Source organism: Grampus griseus, assembly GCF_964374135.1.
Source record: "Grampus griseus genome assembly, chromosome: 17".
Taxonomy (NCBI): domain Eukaryota; kingdom Metazoa; phylum Chordata; class Mammalia; order Artiodactyla; family Delphinidae; genus Grampus; species Grampus griseus.
Genome location: NC_139011.1, coordinates 68,641,565 through 68,661,678, shown reverse-complemented (window position 1 = coordinate 68,661,678; position 20,114 = coordinate 68,641,565). Strand labels below are relative to the sequence as shown.

At 39.2% G+C, this 20,114-nt stretch overlaps 1 protein-coding gene across 1 annotated transcript in view; it reads right to left on the bottom strand.

Annotated features, from left to right (window-relative positions):
• Window positions 1-20,114, bottom strand: part of CPA6 (carboxypeptidase A6) — a gene marked incomplete at both ends in the record, with an annotated part of 262,208 nt that overhangs the window by 83,745 nt on the left and 158,349 nt on the right. Inside the window, one exon of the mRNA XM_082675155.1 lies at window positions 779-903. Coding sequence (XP_082531281.1) covers window positions 779-903 — 125 coding nt within the window. The remainder of the gene's footprint in view (window positions 1-778; window positions 904-20,114) is intronic.

Here is a 20,114-nt window from a genome sequence, read left to right as displayed (position 1 = left end):
GACTTGGAGTCATCCTTGATTCCTCCACTTCCACCTACATCCAAACAAGTGCAGAATCCAGGTGGTTTTGCTTCTGAAACATCTTTTGGAGCTTTCTCTTGATTCTAGGACTCTGGTCCTGACTCAGGGGCCTCGTTCTCTCTCATCTGGATCACTACTGTGGCCTCGTACTGCTCCCTCCACCCACTTACCTGTGGTTCCCTTGCTGACATCCTCTAGTTGTGCAGCATCACCCATAAGATGAGGTCTGAGCTCCTAACTCTGAACAGCAGGCTGCCCACCACCTGGCCTCCCCCCACTTCTCCAGCGTCTTTTCTTTCTGCTCCCCAACTTATAACAGTTCCCTGCACACATACGATACTGCTTCTTGCCTTTGCTGGCATTGTACCTCTGCCTTCAAGGTCCTGAGTCTCATCCTTTGTCTAACTGACACAGCTCCTGCAGAGTCTGGCTTTTTTCTGTCCCTGTCTCCCTATCCACCTTGTAGGCATGGATAAGCTACTCTCCTTTCCTCACACAGTAAAATGCTTCCATGTTTACACTGATTACTTACAGGTAATGGTGAGATGACAGGGAAGTGTGGCTGCTTCCCGCTCCCCCATTACACTAATAAGAAGCTCATGAAAGGCAAATATAACTGTGTTATATTCATGTTGGTTTCCCCAATGTGAAAAATAGAACCTGAAACAGTTGTTGGCACTTAATACATAACCTGAATACAGTTATCATTCAGTTCAACTGAGTACAAATGAATTAAGCAAGGAAAAAGCATGCTTACTTGTAGTGGATGTTGGTTTCCTGTAGGAAGGCTAACAGGGCTCGGGAATCATTGTGGGGAATATGGACATCAGTAACTGTTCCCTCTGATACCTGGGAGATACTGCTGGGCTGCCACAGGTCCACCTGTAGTGCAGGAACCAACCTATAATTCATATTCAGTGTAGGTGGGGAAAGATCCATGTCACAATGTCAAACATGTTGTCTTGTTTGCATACAGCAATACCAAACACATTTTAGAATTAGACTCAATGCTTACATCACCAGGGTAAAACTCCTAGTTGATTTTGAACTTAGTGTCCAAATTATATGACAGCTATATAGAACGTGATCGTTTACAAGTACTAGTTTAAAGACCAATCCATTGAAGTCACAAGATAAAAATGAGGTAAAAAGTTTTAAGTATGACTTTGACATTGCTTAAAATTATTTATTGCACAAACATTTGAATACTAGTAAGAAAGAGAAAGGTATAAGTGCCCCTTCATCCTACTATACGAGCAAATCGTGGTGGGTTGACAACGTTTGGTAACTTTAAACGGAGCATTCTCCTGATGCCACCTCCCCCCACGACTTTATGCCTGTTCACCAGTTCCTCCTCAGCCTTCACATGTCAGTAGGAACATGCCTTTCTCGGGGGGGACTTGTCAGCTAGGGTAGGGCTCCTTGTCATAGTTCTTAGAGCACCTTGTGCTTCTTTCATCACGTAACTGCCTCTTACCAGAACGTAAGCTCCACGAGGGCAGAGGATTTGTCCACTTGGTTACCACCCCATGCCAAGCGCCTGAAATGATGCCTTGTGCATATTAGCAACTCAGTCGTTATTTGCTGCATGAGTGTAGACCCCACAGGGTAACTGCCTACACGTTCATCACGTGTTCAGTGTTTTGTAGGAATGCTGGAACCATGTTTGGTTTACAGCAGTGTTCCCAGTGCTTGTCTAGTGTTCCACGCCTGGTAGGAGCTGCACAGGCATTGAAAGAATGACTGAATTCAGTGGGGATGGAGGACAGCCCCATCTTCTGCACAAGCCAAAGCTACATGTTCAATACGGCACAGTTTGCCTGTGCAGTCACGCCTACGTCTCCTATTTGGGACTCCCTCTTCCTGCGTGTCTTGTCTTGGTCTGCAGGATCTTGATCTCTGCTAAGACCTTATCTGATAAAGTTTAGTTACTTCATCTTTACTTAGGTGTCAGTGTCCGCATTCTGTTAGGGAGCTCTAGAAGACCGAAAAGATTTCGGGACTGAAGGAAATACTCCCGTGGTGGTATAATTTCATCTGCAACAGGGTAGAGAGGCATTTATTTTGGGGACAATGAATTTACCTGTTTTTCTTTCAAGAAGCTTACTTCTCTGCTAACTTGCAAGGGCAGCTCTGACTCAACTAACATGCTAATCCAACAAGCATCGTACAACGGAAGTGTGGGGCTGGGAGGGATGCTGAGAGGTCATTTGATCCATCTGTCGGCCCTTGGGCAAGGATACATCTAGGACTGGACCCAACTGTCCCCATTTGATGCATCTAAACCACATCTTTTATGTTTCCCAAAGAGGAGAGTTGACACTATCCTAACTGAACTCATATCCATATTTAACAAGATTGTCAGACATTTTCTTAATCCTTTACACCGCAGCACACTTTTCATTTTTTCTTGTTCCATTCTTCAGTGAGGAATGGCTGATTTCTTGCCCTTGTGAGACAAAGAACTTTTCTCTACATGTTAGATTTTCTAACCCTTTAATCATCTTTGCCTCTAAACCCATTACAGAGACAGATTTTGATCTTAAGGTGTATCACCTAGTACCTGTGGAGATGAGGAAGCAGTGCTCTAGTTAGAGGGTAGAGAGCCACAGGAACCTGAAATATCTGAACAACCACTCTGGTGATGAGTCTGTAAGTGTTGTTTTCTGGGGCATATACTAAAATAAGAATCCTCACCCCACAGAAGACAGTAGCTTCCCCATAGGAAAATTCCATGGAAGAAACAGACCCTATGGCCTGACCTGGAGAAGGCTTCCTAGGAAATGTCATCAGAAAACAGTTGGTCTAAAAGAAACCAACAAAAAAGAATTTGCAAAAATCAGGAACTGTATTTTGTTTTGATATTAGAAAAGTAAATTAAAATGTGTTCTCCAGTAATATTTTAGGGAAGGGGTGCTTGGATAAGTAACATGGCTATTTCAGTCTGGGTGGCAGGCAGATGCCTGTATCAAGATATAGGGGACAGTAATACTCACGTGAGATTTGTAAAGTACCACACACTTTATAGGTGTTTCTAGACTCAGGTTCATAGAAGTCAAGTCACTTTCCCAAGGATGCACAGCTACCAAACGGTGACACAGGATATGCCTAACTCCAGTGCCCATAATCGCTGGCTGGGTAAGTGTCTCCAGGATTTCCTGAGACTATCTCAGAATACGAAGCACCTTCCAACTTCCCGACTTAGTGTTTGAGACAGTCTGGTTTGGTGGGTCTCACATCCTGGTCTGTCCTGTTAGGGGTTTTTTGCCCTAAGAATTATATATGCAGGTATTTCAAAGTTCTAATCAGCCCCCCATGGGCAGGTTACCATCAATCATTTATGTAGAGCCTGATCCCATCTGGATGAAGTGATTCTGAACTGACCCTGGATTGGGTGACCCTGGATTATGATGACAAAGTATCACCGGCCTGGTCAGGATGGCCTAAGGCTGTTTGCCAACTGTCTCAGGTCTTCACTGCAAACAGCCATCTGATCTTCCAAGGAAAGGATGCTCCTCTGCAGAGCCTTGGAAGCTGGTGGTTGTTCCCATGCATTCCTTTCCTTATATGACTGAGTCACAGCCAGATCTATTCAAGAGATGGAGGCAGTTTATTGTAAATGTCAACAGCACGGACTTGGGACTCCAACAGCTCTGGGCTGGAATGCTAGCTCTGCAGGATTGACTGCGTGACTTTGAGGTTTTAACATTTCTGAGCCTTAGATTCCTCATCTGCACTGTGAAGATCATTTTAAAACCTACCCACAGATTTTTTGTTTTTAAGATTAACTGGAATATTAGAAGTAAATCACATAGCAGAGAGTCTGGCACACAGTGACAGCTTGAAAGCTATTAACTTCGCTCTTACTGTTATCTGAAAAGCATATGGGTGGCCAACATGGTGGAGTAGGAAGACCTAGAGCTCACCCCCTCCCAAGAGTGCACCATAATTACAACTATTTACTGAGCAGCTACGGATGAGAATGACCTGAAGACTAGCAGAAAGATTTGCCACAACTAAAGGTATAAAGAAGGAACCACGGGGCTTCCCTGCTGGCGCAGTGGTTGAGAGTCCACTTGCCGATGCAGGGGACACGGGTTCGTGCCCCGGTCCAGGAGGATCCCACATGCCGCGGAGCGGCTGGGCCCGTGAGCCATGGCCGCTGAGCCTGTGCCTCCGGAGCCTGTGCTCCGCAACGGGAGAGGCCACAGCAGTGAGAGAGCCGCATACTGCAAAAAAAAAAAAAAAGAAGGAACCATAACGAGACGGTAGGAGGGATGGAGATGCAGTAATAGTCAAGACTGCAGCCCTGGGTAGATGGCCCACAGCCAGGAGGAAAATCACGATTGCAGGGGTTCTTCCCAAGGAACAAGGGGTCCGAGCCTCACTGGGCTCCTGCAAAGGAAGATGAGCCCCAGACGGTCTGGTTTTGAAGGCCAGTGTGACTGAGACTCCCCCTGGGGACATAGATACTGATGGCAGCCATTTTGGGAAGCTCATGGTACCACAAGGACACGGCTGCTGGCAAACTCCATTTTGGGGTCCTCCCTCTAGCCTATTAGTGCGAGGTGCTAACCTGCTCCCCAGGTTAGCAGCCTGGTGACCCGGCAGCGTCCCCCTGAGGCAGGGCCTGGTAGCAAAATGCTTTAAAAAAGGAACAATTAGAGAATAAAAAAGAGCAGAAATTTATAATCCAATAGAATAATTAGAAAACAAAGTTGAGAAAATTTCCCAAGATGAAGCACAAAATGGTAAAAAGATGGCAAATAGAGAAAATGTAAGAAAAGAAATTAAATCATAAGTCCAACATCTGATGAATGAGAGTCATAAAGACAGAGTAGAAGGGAGAACATTATCAGATCATTTATACAAGAATTTTCAGAACTGAAAAACATGAATTTCCAGATTAAAAGGGGTTACTGAAAGCACAATGAATAGACCCACGCCAAATTACATCATAAAATTTCAGAATACCAGGAATAAAGAAAAGATCTTAAAAGCTTTTAGACAGTTTACGCTAACGACCAAGGAGCCACAGGACTTAACATTTCCAGCAATAGAGAGAACTAGAAAACTTCAACACTCTTCTGCTGCAAGACAACTAGAAAATACTGAATAAAATATAATTAACATTCCTTTAAAAGTAGAGTGGAGCTCCCCCCCAAACATAAGGGAAATTCCCAGTAGCCTAAAATAAAGAAGAGAATGCCAGTTAGGGCTGTGTGCACATGGGTTATAATGGTAATTCAGGTTCAGAATTGTGGGAATCTGTCACAACCATACAGGGAATAAGGTTGAGATCTGGGGCCCAAAGTTCGGAGCTGGAACTGAGATTCTAGCATAAAATCTCATAAAACTGAGATTCTGAAACCTTGTTGAAGAAGAGCTCGTGAAAAAAAATTATAAAACACATGAGTGAGGTATCCGCTGTAAGTAAAAGCCAATATATTCAACACATGGCAGGATTATTCAACTGAATATCTTCATAGTATCTAAAAGAACGGCTAGAGCAATTTCCTGAAAAAGAAAGGAAATGAAGGGCTCTTGGAATTTCTGAAGATGAGATACTTTGATGTGGTTATCACTGCATACAGATGGAATATTTAAGACAATTACGTTATTAACAGGGGAAAGGTAAAGGAGCTTCAAGGGAGGGAAAGTGTCTACAAAAACACAGAAAAAAGCATCAGAAAAAAACAGTTTCAAAAAAGAAATAAGAAAATACGTCAGTAAATACAGTTAATTAAAAACGATTACATTCACCAGTTTAAAAGAGCATGAATATTGAATAATAGAAAGTATTCTCCTCAGTACTGGTTACAAGAGACATAAAAACAATGAAAACAAAAGAATGGAAAAAGATATATACCATACAAATACTAAAGAAAAAAAAGCTGGTAGAACTATATTAATAGCAAAGCATTTAGGGCAAAACCCCTTTTGGGGATAATATAGTAATATGTATATCACTATATATAGTGTACAAATATAAAAATACATCTATCTGTATCTATATACATATGTATGTACATATGCACATCCATCTATACTGATAAAATGCTCAATATACCAGGAAGATATAAATACTACAATCTGAGTGTATCCAATAAAACAGTATCAAAATATATATGGCAAAAATGGACAATATCATCAGGATTTTAAATTATAAATCTTCCATTGTATCTCAGTAACCAAAAGATCAGAATTGCTTCCCAAGCACACTTAGAAATTTTTTGAAAATTAACTCAATACGAGGCTACAAAATAAGTTTTAACAAATGTCAGAGAATTCATGTCAAACAAATGTTCTCTGATTACAGTGTAATTAAACTTAGAAATCAGTGACAAAATATATCTACATTTAGAAATTAAAAAACAGACTTTAAATAACTTGTGGGTTAAAGAAGACACTGTAGTAAAATTAGGACCAAATCAAAACTAAATAGGGCATTTCTAAGAGAGAAATTTATGACCTTAAATGATCCTGTTACAGAAGAATAAAGATGAGAAATTGGTGGGTCATATGTCTAAATCAAGAAGTTAGAAAAATAGTAATACACAAAAAATTATAGAATACAGGGTATAATAAAAAGAGGATAAATTGATAAAATGGAAAACAAAAGTAATGGTGAGGATCAAGAAAACCAAAAATTGGTCTTTGAAACATTTAAAATAGAAAAATTATTAGCACATCTGCTTAAGAACAAAAGAATGAAGGTTCAAATGACCAATATTAGCAGCGAGAAAGTGATAGCCTGAGGAAAACGATTATAAGCCAATCTTACTTATGAACGTAGGTGCCAACCCTAGAAATGTATGTTAGCAAACTAAATATAGGAAAAAGGTATTAACATCATTACTGAATGCAATTATTAGTTTAACATTATTAGTGTATTTCATATTAATAGTAATGTATTAAAGAAGTCGTATGATTGTATCAATACACTCAGAAAAAAAAGTATCCATAGAAATTAGTACTGAAAAAGTGTACTTCCTTAGGCTATTGAAGAGTATCTACCAAAAATCTTCAGCAAGCATCTGTATACAAGAGTAGTGTCAGAAGCATTCATTTTAAAGTCAGAAACAACAGACTGCCAACAAACACATGAAAGGATGCTCAACATCATTAATCATTAGAGAAATGCAAATCAAAACTACAATGAGATATCATCTCACACTGGTCAGAATGGCCATCAGCAAAAAATCTAGAAACAATAAATGCTGGAGAGGGTGTGGAGAAAAGGGAACACTCTTGCACTGCTGGTGAGAATGTGAATTGGTACAGCCACTATGGAGAACAATATGGAGGTTCCTTAAAAAACTACAAATAGAACTACCATATGACCTAGCAATCCCACTACTGGGCATATACCCTGAGAAAACCATAATTCAAAAAGAGTCATGTACCAAAATGTTCATTGCAGCTCTATTTACAATAGCCCAGAGATGGAAACAACCTAAGTGCCCATCATCGGATGAATGGATAAAGAAGATGTGGCACATATATACAATGGAATATTACTCAGCCATAAAAAGAAATGAAATTAAGCTATTTGTAATGAGGTGGATAGACCTAGAGTCTGTCATACAGAGTGAAGTAAGTCAGAAAGAGAAAGACAAATACTGTATGCTAACACATATATATGGAATTTAAGAAAATGTCATGAAGAACCTAGGAGTAAGACAGGAATAAAGACACAGACCTACTAGAGAATGGACTTGAGGATATGGGGAGGGAGAAGGGTGAGCTGTGACAAAGCGATAAAGAGGCATGGACATATATACACTACCAAACGTAAGGTAGATAGCTAGTGGGAAGCAGCCGCATAGCACAGGGAGATCAGCTTGGTGCTTTGTGACCGCCTGGAGGGGTGGGACAGGGAGGATGGGAGGGAGGGAGACGCAAGAGGGAAGAGATATGGGAACATATGTACATGTATAACTGATTCACTTTGTTATAAAGCAGAAACCAACACACAATTGTAAAGCAATTATACCCCAATAAAGATGTTTAAAAAAAAAAGTCAGAAACAAAGTAAATGTACTTTAATGCCAGTTCCACAGATTCTCATACTGAGGGTCACTGCCAACAAGAGAATAAAGAAAAAAAAAAAGGCTAAAACCCGAAGAAACAAGACTGTCGTTATTCACAAATCACTGTATACAGAGAAGGCAAGAGAGTCAATACAGGTAAACCGTGAAAATTCAAAGATTAGCAGCATTTATAGATATAATATCAAAGTAAATATATACACACACATCAATGTACACGTGTTTTTCTCAGCCTTGAAATATCTTCACAAAAATAACATTAAGTGAAAAAGCAGGTTATAGATTAGTAGGTATAGGTGATGTCACCAAAATGGTGACATAGGAGACCCCAGCCCCCATCCTCCAACAAAGATCAACAATTAGATATCCACGAATACAAACTGCTCTGGGTGAGATTTGGAGTCTACTTAAGTTTCAGCAACACAGTGGAACAAAAAACCCGGAGAATAACTGCACAAGAAGAAAGGAAAGACAGCTTCATTTTGCCTGCATCATCCCATCCCCCAAATGAGCATTGTTCAAGAGGGAACATCCCAGTTAGAAAGCATTCCCCTCGGTAGGAAAGGAAGAGCAAGGGAAGCAACCAGCTTCTGCGGTCTTTGGGGCCCTACACGAAGTAGTGGGAGTAGATCATGGTTCACAGTGACCTCTTTAAAGAGAAACTGAGTAGGAATTGCCACTGAAGAAGGAACCAATGGCCAACACAGCTGCCACAGACCTCCTGCACATTTCATCAGCTTTTGCCCCGAAGGTATTCATAGTTGCTGATGCCAGCTGTCTGAGTTCCCCCTCTCCCTACCCCCTACCTCCAATCCTGGCAGAGCCTGGGAACTGTACCAGCAGCCAGCTCAGGTCTCTGTGGCTGTGCAAGTACAAACATTTGACCTGCTTTGACCCCTGTGGCTGACCCCCACTACTGTGCATGTACTCAGGGCTGCCCCTCCAGCTGGGCACTTGCATGCAACTGAACTGATGCTCGTTACCAAGCTCCACTGCAGCGTGCCCACCTTGAGGGAGATTGTATAGCCAGAGGAGAGCATGCTGACAGCCAGGGCCCCTGCAACTACCTGTGGGCCCAGCTCAGGCCCTGTCTTCTGTCACTGGCCTGCACCATGATGCTCACCTGTAGTTAGCTTCTCCAGCTGCACACCTGCCTCGCCCAACCCTGTCACCAGCCTCACTGCAGTGCACACACCCAGGCGGAGATTGTGTAGTGATGGGAGGGCACACCAACAACCAGGGCTCCTGTAGTTTCCAGTAAGCTCATGGTTAACCCTGACCCTTGCTGCCTATCTTGGCCCCTATTACTACAAGTATATCTGCATCCAGCCCCTGCTACTACACAGGCACCTGCAGTTGGTCCCCACAGCTGAGTGTGTGCATACCACCTGCTCTGGTCACCAATTCTGCTTGCCCTGATCTATAGCCATTGGACCTGGAGGAGCTGCCAAGGACCCCAACAGCCCTTGCAGCTGCCATGAACCCCCCACAAGCGTTTGCAAAGGACCACACAGTTGTTGATGCTTTGGACCTCAGTGGTCTGAGCTAAAGAGCCATCATACACCCCTGGACCTGGGACCACTACATGTCCCCACAGTTGCACCCTGTACCATAAGAGCCTAGCATCACAGCATGCCCCCACCTGCAGGTGAAAGTCTTCCCTTAGGGAAGTCAGTCCACAAAATCTGGAAGAAGTGACTGCTCCTTCAAATGTGCAGATACTTACGCAAGCCTACAGGGATCACAAAGAATTAGGGAATCATGACTCCACCAAAAGAATATAGTAAACCTCCAGTAACTGGCCCCAAGGAAATGGAGATTCAGGAATTGCCTGACAAAGAATTCAAAACAATTATTCTAAAAATGCTTAGAGAGCTACAAAAGATCACAATTTAACGACATCAGAAAAAACAATACAAGAACAAAATGAGAAGTTTAGTAAAGTAGAAAACAAAAAAGAACCAAACAAAATTTGGAGCTGAAGAATACAATGACTGAACTAAAGAACAGAGAGTTTTAACATTAGATTTGAACAAACTGAAGAGAGAATCAGTGAGCTACAAACAGGTCATCTGAAATTATCCACTTAGAAGAGCAAAAAAAAAAAAAAAAAAAAAAAGCCTACAGGACCATAAAAAAGAAATAATGAACACATCACTGGAGTCCCAGAAGGAGATGAGAGAGAAAAAGGGGAAGAAAGCTTATTTAAAGAATAATGGCTGAGAACATCCCAAACCTATGGAGAAATTTGGACATCGAAGTTCATGAAGCGAATAGGTCATGCCAAAATTTCAATCCAAGAAGTTCTTCTCCAAAACACATTGTAAGAAAACTAAAATCAAAGACAGAATTTTGGCAGCAAGAGAGAAAAAATTCTCTCATCAAAGGGAATCCCCATTAGGCTATCAGTGGCAGAGAACTTGCAGATCAGAGGAGAATGGGATGTTATATTCAAAGTGCTGAAATAAAGGAACTGTCAACCAAGAATACTCTACCCAGCAAAGTTGTCCTTCAGAAATGAAGGCCAAATAAAGACTTTCCCTAATAAACAAAAGCTGAGGGAATTCATCATCAATAAACTTGCCTTACAAGAAATGCTGAAAGGAGTTCTTCAAGCTGAAATGAAAGGATGATAATTAGAAACATGAACACATACAACAGCAATGATAAAGGTAAGCTTATAGTCATATTCAGAATGCTCTAATACTGTAATATAGTGGCATGTTAACTACTTAACTCTAGGGTAAAGGTTAAAGGAAAAACGCATTAAAAAGGGCTATAGCTACAGTTTGTTAATGGATACAGAATATAAAAAGATGTAAATTGTGACATCAAAAACATAAAAACGGAGTAAAAGGGTAGTTTTTATATGTTATTGAAGTTGAATTGTTATCAGAGATAAATAGGCTGTATTTAGTGTCTTATATAAGTCTCACAGTAACCACAAAACAAAAACTACAATACATTCACAAGAGATAAAGAGAAGGAAATTAAAAAAAAAAAACTATGGAAAAATCATCAATTCACATAAGAAGGTACCAAGAGAGAAAGAAAAGAATGAAGGAACCACAAAATAGCCATAAAAATATTTAAGTTGGCATTAGTAAGTATTAATAATTACTCAAAATGTAAATGTGTTGAATTCTCCAATCAAAAGACATAAAGTAAGTGAAGGATACAAAACAAGAACCAACTATATTCTGCCTACAAGAGACTCACTTCAGCTTAAGGACACATATAACTCAAAGGGAAGGGATGGAAAAAGATATTCCATGAAAGTTAAAAACAAAAGAGATTCGGGGTACCTATACTTATAGTCAGACAAAATAGACTTTAAATTAAAAATGGTAACTGAGACAACGTCATTATATAATGGTAAGGGGTCAATTCATCAAGAAGTTATAGCATTTATAAATATATATACATATCATCAGATCTAAATATATTAAGCAAATACAAATGAATCTGAAGGGAGACTATGTAGTCAACAATACAATAATAGTAAGAGACTTCAATATTCCACTTTCAATGATGGCTATATCATCCAGACAGAAAATCAACAATCAAACATGGGACTTAAACCATACTTTAGACCAAATGGACCTAACAGACATTTCATTCAACAGCAGCAGAATACACATTCTTCTCCAGTGCACACGGAGCATTCACCAAGATAGATGATGCCCCAAAACAAGTTTTAGCAAATTTAAGAAGATTGAAATCATACCAAACATCTTGTCTGAACACAGTGATATGAAACTAGAAATCAATACCAGGAGGATAACTGGAAAACTCACAAGTGTGGAAATTAAACAACACAATCCTGAAGAGCCAAAGAGGAGATCAAAAGGTATTTTAAAGTATCTTCAAACAAACAAAGATGGAAACACAATATATCAAAACCTATGGGATGCTATAAGCATTTGCAATATAGAAATTTATATTGATAAATGCCTGCATTAAGAAAAAAGATCTCAAACAACTTTGCAACTCAAGGAACTAGAAAAAGAAGAAAATACTAAGCCCAAAGTAAGCAGAAGAAAGGAAATAATGACCAGAGTGAAAAATAAATGAGAGACCAGAAAAACAATAGCTAAGATTAATGAAACTGAGAAGTTTTTTTCTAAAAAAGATAAGTAAAATTTACAAAACTTTAGGTACACTAAGAAAAAAAGAAGTCTAAATAGTTTTTTTAGACTAAAGAAAAGACTTTGTTTTATTTACTCATATAAGTAAATTCAGACATTTTACAACTAATACAACCGATACAAAGGATCATAAGGGACTCCTATGAACAATTATACACCAAAAAATTGGACAGCCTATAAGAAACGGATATATTCCTAGAAACATACAACCTACCAAGACTGAATCATGAAGAAATAGAAAATCTGAACAGACCAATAGCTAGTAAGGAAATTGAATCAGTAATCAAAAACCTCCCAACATAGAAAAACCCAGGATGAGATGGTTTCACTGGTTAATTCTATCAAACATTTAAAGAAGAATTAACACTTACCTTTCTCAAACTCTGAAAAAATTTAAAACTAATTTTATGAGGCCAACATTACACTGATACCACAAGAAAAGAAAACTACAGGTCAATATCCCTGATGAATACAGATGTAAAACTTCTCAACAAAATATTAGCAAACTGAATTCAACAGGACATTAAGAGGATCATACACTATGGTCAAGTGGAATTTAACCCTGGAATTCAAGGATGGCTCAACATATACAAATCAATTAATGAGATACACCACATTAATAGAGTAAAAAATAAAAATCAAATGATAATTTCAATAGATGCAGAAAAAGTATTTGACAAAAGACAACATCCTTTCATGATAAAAATGCTCAACAAATTGGGTATAGAATGTACCTCAACACAATAAAGGCCATATATGACAAACCCACAGCCAACATCACACTCAACAGCAAAAAGCTGAAAACTTTTCTTCTAAGATCAAAAACAAGACAAATTCTCACCACTCCTTTTCAAAATAGTACAAGCCAGAGCAACCAGTCAATAAAAAGAAATAAAAGGCATTCAAATTGGAAAGGAAGAAGTAAAACTGTGTTTGTTTGCAGATGATATACTCTTATATAGAGCATTTCCTAAAGACCTTACCAAAAACCTGTTAGAAATAATAAATTCAGTAGAGTTGCAGGATAGAAAATAAATATATAAAAATCAGTTGAATTCTATACACTAACAATGAACTATAGGAAAGAAAAATTAAGAAAACAATTCTGTTTACAGTGTTTCAAATAATAAAAACACTTAGGAATAAATTTAACTAAGGAAATATAAGATTTGTAGACTGAAAACTGCCAATTCTCTGAAGAAAGAAATTGAAGATGACACAAATGGAAAAACATCCATTAATATTGTTAAAATGTTCATACCACACAAACCTTCTGTAGATACAATGTAATCCCTATCAAAATTCCAATGGCATTTTTCACAGAAATAGAACAGCCCACACTAAAATTTGTATGGAACCACAAAACACCACAAATAGCCAAAGCAATTTTGAGAAAGAAGAGCAAAACCGGAGGCATCACATGTCCTGATTTCAAGCTATATTACAAAGCTATAGTAATCAAAACAGTATGGTGCTGGCATAAAAAAGATACATAGACCAATGGAACAGAATCAAGAGCCCAGAAATAAACCCTCACAAATATGGTCACCTAATATTTGACAAATGAGCTCACTGGCTTTGGGATTGTGCATAACCATATCCCATTTTCATCCCTTTAAGTAAATGTATGCTCCTATCAGCTGTTCTGGACTACAGGTGTTGTTGTTACATTCATAATTTATTGCTCTCCTTCCTATAACTGGTGGTCACCAAATAGTATCATAAAATTCATCTTTTATTGATCTTTTTCTAAATTCATTAGTGAGGAAAGAAGGGTATTTATAGGAACCAGGTACAGGGGCATTTGGAAGTTTTTGAGACTGAGCATATTGGATTTAATAATTAGATGTTTTAGATATGTATTTGTAAATGTAAGTGCTAGCTCTTCTGGGTGCTCTTTCTAGCTCAACAATGACTTATTCTAGGCCCGATAGGAATTGGGCTTCATTTAGGTAAGATTTTCTTTTGATAGTAATAGAAATGGTGCTTTTGTTAATCTTATTTTTCATTTGGCTGAAACAAAAAACATTGTCTAATAATTGTGTATATCCTGAATGAAATGGGAGGTAAGAGCGACTGCTTGCCCTTACAACCTCACTGCCACGCCTCTGTCCTGGTGTCAGATCACTTGCCTGGGAAAAGAAAATGGCTGTAGCAGTACAAAGGGAAAGAATTAGGAAGATTAGACACGCTGACAGCCAAGTATAATTCTTTCCGATTGAAGACAATTGTTAATTTTTTAAAGGATTAAAAATTTCCAAATGTTCAATTGATTAAGTTTTTATACTACTAAGAACATTCATTCCTGAAGTGATAGTTTCATTTGCATGACTCTGGCCAATATTAAAAAGTTATATTTAGGTAAGAAAAAGAAATAAAAGGCACCCACCCAAATCAGAGAGGAAACTATCTCTATTTACAGATGACATGAGATTATATATAGAAAACCCTAAAGATACCACCAAACGCCTGTTAGAACTGATAACCTAGCTCAGAAAAGTTATAGGATACAAAAATCAATTGTGTTTCTATACACTAACAATGAACTATCAGAAAGAGAAATTAAGAAAACAATTCCATTTACAACTGCATCAAAAAGAACAAAATAAATAGAAATAAATTTGACCAAGGAGATGAAAGACCTGTATACTGAAAACTAAAGAGACACCAAGGAAAGAATCTGAAGAAAACACAAATAAATGGAAAGATATTCTGTGCTCATAGATTGGAAGAATTAATATTGTTTACATGTACTTACTACCCAAAGCAATCTACAGATTCAATGCAATCCCTATGGAAATTCCAATAGCAATTTTCTTATAGAGCAAACAATCCTAAAATTTGTATGGAACCACAAAACACTTAAAAGAGCAAAAGCAATCTTGAGAAAGAAGAACAAATTTAGAGGCATCACACTTTCTGATTTCAAACTATATTATAAAGAGATAGTAATAAAACAGTGTGTAATTGGCATAAAAACAGACACATAGATTAATGGAACAGAATAGAGAGCCTAGAAATAAATCTATGCATATGTGGTCAATTAATTTACAACAAAGGAGCCAAGAATGTACAATGGGGAAAGATAGTCTCTTCAATAAATGGTGCTGGAAGACTGGACAGCCACATGCAAAAGAATGAAACGACCATTATTTTACATCATACACAAAAATCAACTCAAAATGGATTAAAGACTTGAAGCCCTGAATGCCCTGTCAGGGAATAGGTACACATTGAAGATCACGTCTCAGGTATAATATTCCCTGACAGTATCAGGTAGCACTAGCCTAAGTCTTTTCTTGCAATGCCGCCTCCTATCCAGTGCCTGTCATAAGGATGTATCAGATTCTAAGGAATACATGCTTTGAAAAATACACCGTTAAACAGCTATTATCTACTATGTCCATTTGCATTATCTGGCAAGCAACCATTATACTACTGCCTTTTCAAACTTTAGAGAGCATTCGACTTATCAGCCTCATGGATATCTTGACAAAATGAAGATTCTTGGGACCTACTACCAGAAATCCTAATTTCAAGGGTCCTGGGTTGGCCCAAGGGAATCTGACTCTTCAACAAGGGCACTAGGCAATTCTGAAGTAATTGTTCTGAGGACCATGCTTTATGAAAGTCCTGTTAGGACTGTTCTTTCAAGTAGGCATTCATGACAACACCAAATTTAACTATAGTTTTGAAGACTCTGACATTTTCTCTGTTTACTTTGTACATCAAGAAACCCTTAGTAGCACTTAATCAGCTACTCATTTGCAGTGACTCTTGGAGAAAGGTTACGTCTTGCACTCTGTTTGGCTGCAGAAAAGGACTTGCATACAGCTGTTGATGCAGGGATAGGAACCAAGTCCACTCTCGGTTTGTCCTGAGTCAAATCTACACGTTATCTGCATTTTCAGAAAATGTTCAAATGCAGACACAGTCCGTTCTGGCATAATGTGCATTTCCATAATTCAAAGTAGCTTCAACATGATTGGTAACTGTCTTAGTCAGTTTTGGCTGCTATAATAGAGTGGGTGCCTTATAAACAACAGGAATTTATTTCTCACAATTCTGGAAGCTGGGAAGTCCAAGATCAAGGTGCCAGCACGTTAGGTGTCTGGTGAGAGCCTGCTTCCTGGTTCATAGCCGCCTTTTTTTTTTTTTTTTTTTTTTTTTGTGTGTGCGGTACGCAGGCCTCTCACTGTTGTGGCCTCTTCCGTTGCGGAGCACAGGCTCCGGACGCGCAGGCTCAGCGGCCATGGCTCACGGGCCCAGCTGCTCTGCGGCATGCGGGATCTTCCCAGACCAGGGCACGAACCCGTGTACCCTGCATCGGCAGGCGGACTCTCAACCGCTGCGCCACCAGGGAAGCCCTCATAGACTTCTTGCTGTGTTCTCATGTGGTGGAAGGGGCAAGGGAGTATTGTGGGCAAGTTCACTAATCCCATGCATGAGGGCTTCACTCTCATGACAATCACTTCCTCAAAGCCTTACCTTCTAATACCATCACTTTGGGGATTAGGTTTCAACATATGAATTTTGGGGGCATACAAACATTCAGTCTATAGCAGTAATGCAGGGTAATGTCAAAATAATACTGAATTTGCATTGGTTCCTATATGATTTTCCCAGTGCATTAATGTCTTACGCTGACAAGGAATAGGAGCTGAATATAAAGTGTACTCGGCAGAGCAACACAGCAAGGCACAGAGGAACTCAGGACAGTTCAAAACCCCATTCACCCCATATTCTCACACTTGGCTCAGCTTGGCCACTGCTTTGCCGTGAAAGTACCCTTTGTTTGGTTTTCCCTGATCCTTCTGAATATTATCCTTGTCACTGTTGAAGCTCAGTGGCCTCAACCCTCCTGTCACCCCTTTCCATCAAGCCACTGTTATTTCCTGCAATAAATACCTATATTTACCATACCTATATCAACTATGTAGTATTTGTTCCTTAGGAATTTAACATACCTTTTAAATCATGCTAGTATTTTATTTTCTTGTTGTTTTTGTTAGTATTCTGTATATAAAGTTGCATAGGTTTGAATGGTCTGTCACTAATCTAATTTTCTCAAAAGCCCTGTTATTTTTAGTATATAATTTTGTAGAATGCAAGGTTTTATGGAATGCATACATTGCACTATAGCAAAAACACCTATATTCTTAAACAAAATAGAAACGATCACCTATCTATGTGCTGTTTGAAATCTTTTATGTCTTGGTCTCCATGAAGAGGACTACTGGAGAATGGGCAGGTTTTGGCTACGAGTTTGGAATCATTAAGCGCTGCGTTGTTGCACCACATCAAGGGGTTTAGTTTACAAATTGCAACTTGTTACAAGTGGCAGATATACAATTTTTCTTTTAACCCAGCTTCAGAGCCTACGCCTGTCAGATGAAATATGCTGCCCAATTTTTGTTTGACAGATAAAGCTCCAAGAATCAAACCTGGAACTCTGTACAAAAACAAGTGTGGAAAGAAAGAGGAGGATTTCTTTGGACAATCTTGAAGCTCTGAGGTACTCAATAAGGGCCTGGGGCTTCTTGTGGCATAATGTATGATAAGAATGACAATTTTTACTCTATTATTTTTTTAAACTATCTTCATCATTTTTAAGTGCACACAGTTCTGTAGGGTTAAGTACAATCACACTGGGAAACAGGTCTGTAGAATATCTCTACCCATTAAACAACAACTTTCTTTCCCCCTCTCTCCACTATTGTGTTTTAAAATTCCTGGCCATTTGCCAGCTGAGCAGGTGGTTACTGTAAGAATATCTAAAATTGCCTTTAGCCTTCAGAGTCATAAAAAAATTCAGAGAACCAAGGGAATTAACTTTAACCAGGTTTAAGATAAATCCAGGAAAAGAGAGAAATACTTCTAATCCTAAGAGTAGAAATGTGGTCAGGATGTATCAATTCTTAATTCACAGCAAGGAGCTCTTTGATCAATATTAAGCTGGCCTGAGGACTTTCATGGCAACTCAGGAGCATCCACTGCTTCTTTCTGTCGTGTTTAGCAGTGCCACAGCCCAGAAAACAGAGTATAAATTAGGAGTGGGGTGCCCTGGCAGTGGCTTTCCCGCTAAATGGCCATGAATAAGTCATGAAGTCTAAAAGGCACTGCAAAGCTCATGCAAAAACAGATGTCCCTCATCCTCGAGGAGGTGACTCTTTCTGAATAATCTCAGTGAACAGTCCTTTAGGGGTACTTAGATTACCTTTTCCTTGAGACATCATGCTGCTTTATGCTTTGCTGAATGTCTAATCCGTATGATTTTATCAAGGCACCAAATCTGTTTAGTGTCCTTTGATGTGGATTGCAAATATAATTCACTGCTCTGTCATGTCTGTCTCTGAAATGGAACTTTAAACCGTCTTCCATTAACCCCCAACCTCCCCCGGATCCAAGCAGAGCTTAGTGCTACTTCTCCCCTTTACCTATTTTGCTACCTTCCACTTAATAATATAAATGGACCTTTTCATCCTATTTGCACATATTTTAGAACGATTTTTTCTAGCCATCAAAGGTGGTGCTAAATTACTTTAAAGGCTGCTTGATTCATATTTTATCAGCAAGATAGACTTTTGCTTATGTACTTAAATCCCATGCTTTTTGGAAAGAACTAGTTATCTAATGACCATAGAATATAATTTTTAGAATAGTGATATTGTAAAACTATAAAACACTGGGCCATGTCTAAATGATTTTTCTTTCTTTTTAGAAAGCAATTAGAATTATATATACGTATTTCATAACGAGAGAAGCATAATGTAGACAAGCTGTGCTTATTGAAAACGGAGCACATTCTTTTCTCCGTGAAACCCACTGCTCGTCTCAGACTTTTCTTTGAGTTGTGAGGTTTATTGTCCACATTATAAGGCACCCAGACCACTCAAACTGTAAATCTAAAAGTCACCTTTAATGCCTCTTCCTGGTCTACCTTCCAATCAGTCCCCCGCTGGACTGTCTTTTTGAAATGGCCCTCAAATTCACTTCCATTGCCTGAACCTGCACCTTCAACATTTCCCTCCTGGTTGATTTCATTATGCTGCTGACTGATGTCCCTGGTCTAGTCTCTCCCTTCATCAATCTGTTTCCTTCTACAGTTGCTACAGTTACCTTTGTTAAATGCAGACACCTACTGAAAGATCTCTAACGTTATCTATGGCACAGAAGATCAAGTCCAAATCCCTTGCCAGTGCATCCCAGGCCCCTGGTAATGCACCTGTTCAGCATCACCTTCCCCCAGTCGCTGACAGACTTGTCACTCTTTGCCTCCATCCCCTGGCATTTAATGTTTCCTTTGCTGGAATGTCCCACTTCCTTCCTCACTATTTCTCTTCTACCCCAAACGTAGCAAGTGTGAGATAGATCCAGGTTTTGTGGGGGACCTGAGGCTTATACAATTTGGGGGTCCGATGTAAGAAAAAGAGTATACAGTTATGCATTCTCATAATTTTGTATAATTAAGAAAACAGAGACAGGACATTGGAAGGGGCCCAGACAACTGTGGAAGCCTGAAGCTTCAGGTTGGTTAGCTGCCAGGTACATCTGCCTCTGAGCTATGGCCCAATGACTCTTATTGAACTACTGTTTGTTAAACTTTCTCAGTCTGGCAGAGTGACAAGGATAGTGTGTGTTCAATAAAGATTTATTGAATTAAACAATAATATCCTACTCACCCCCAAGGTTGGGTCTCTCTTCCTGAATTTTCCCAGGCAGTTAAATGCTGTTTCTTCCTTTCTCCAGAGCGCTTTGTGGACACATCTAACATGGCACTTTGAACACTACGTAGAAATTGTTTTTGTTTCTTGTGGACCAGGGGTTCTCAAACTTTATTGTTAATCAGAATCACCTTGAAGAACTTGTGAATCTCACTCCCAGAGTTCCTGAT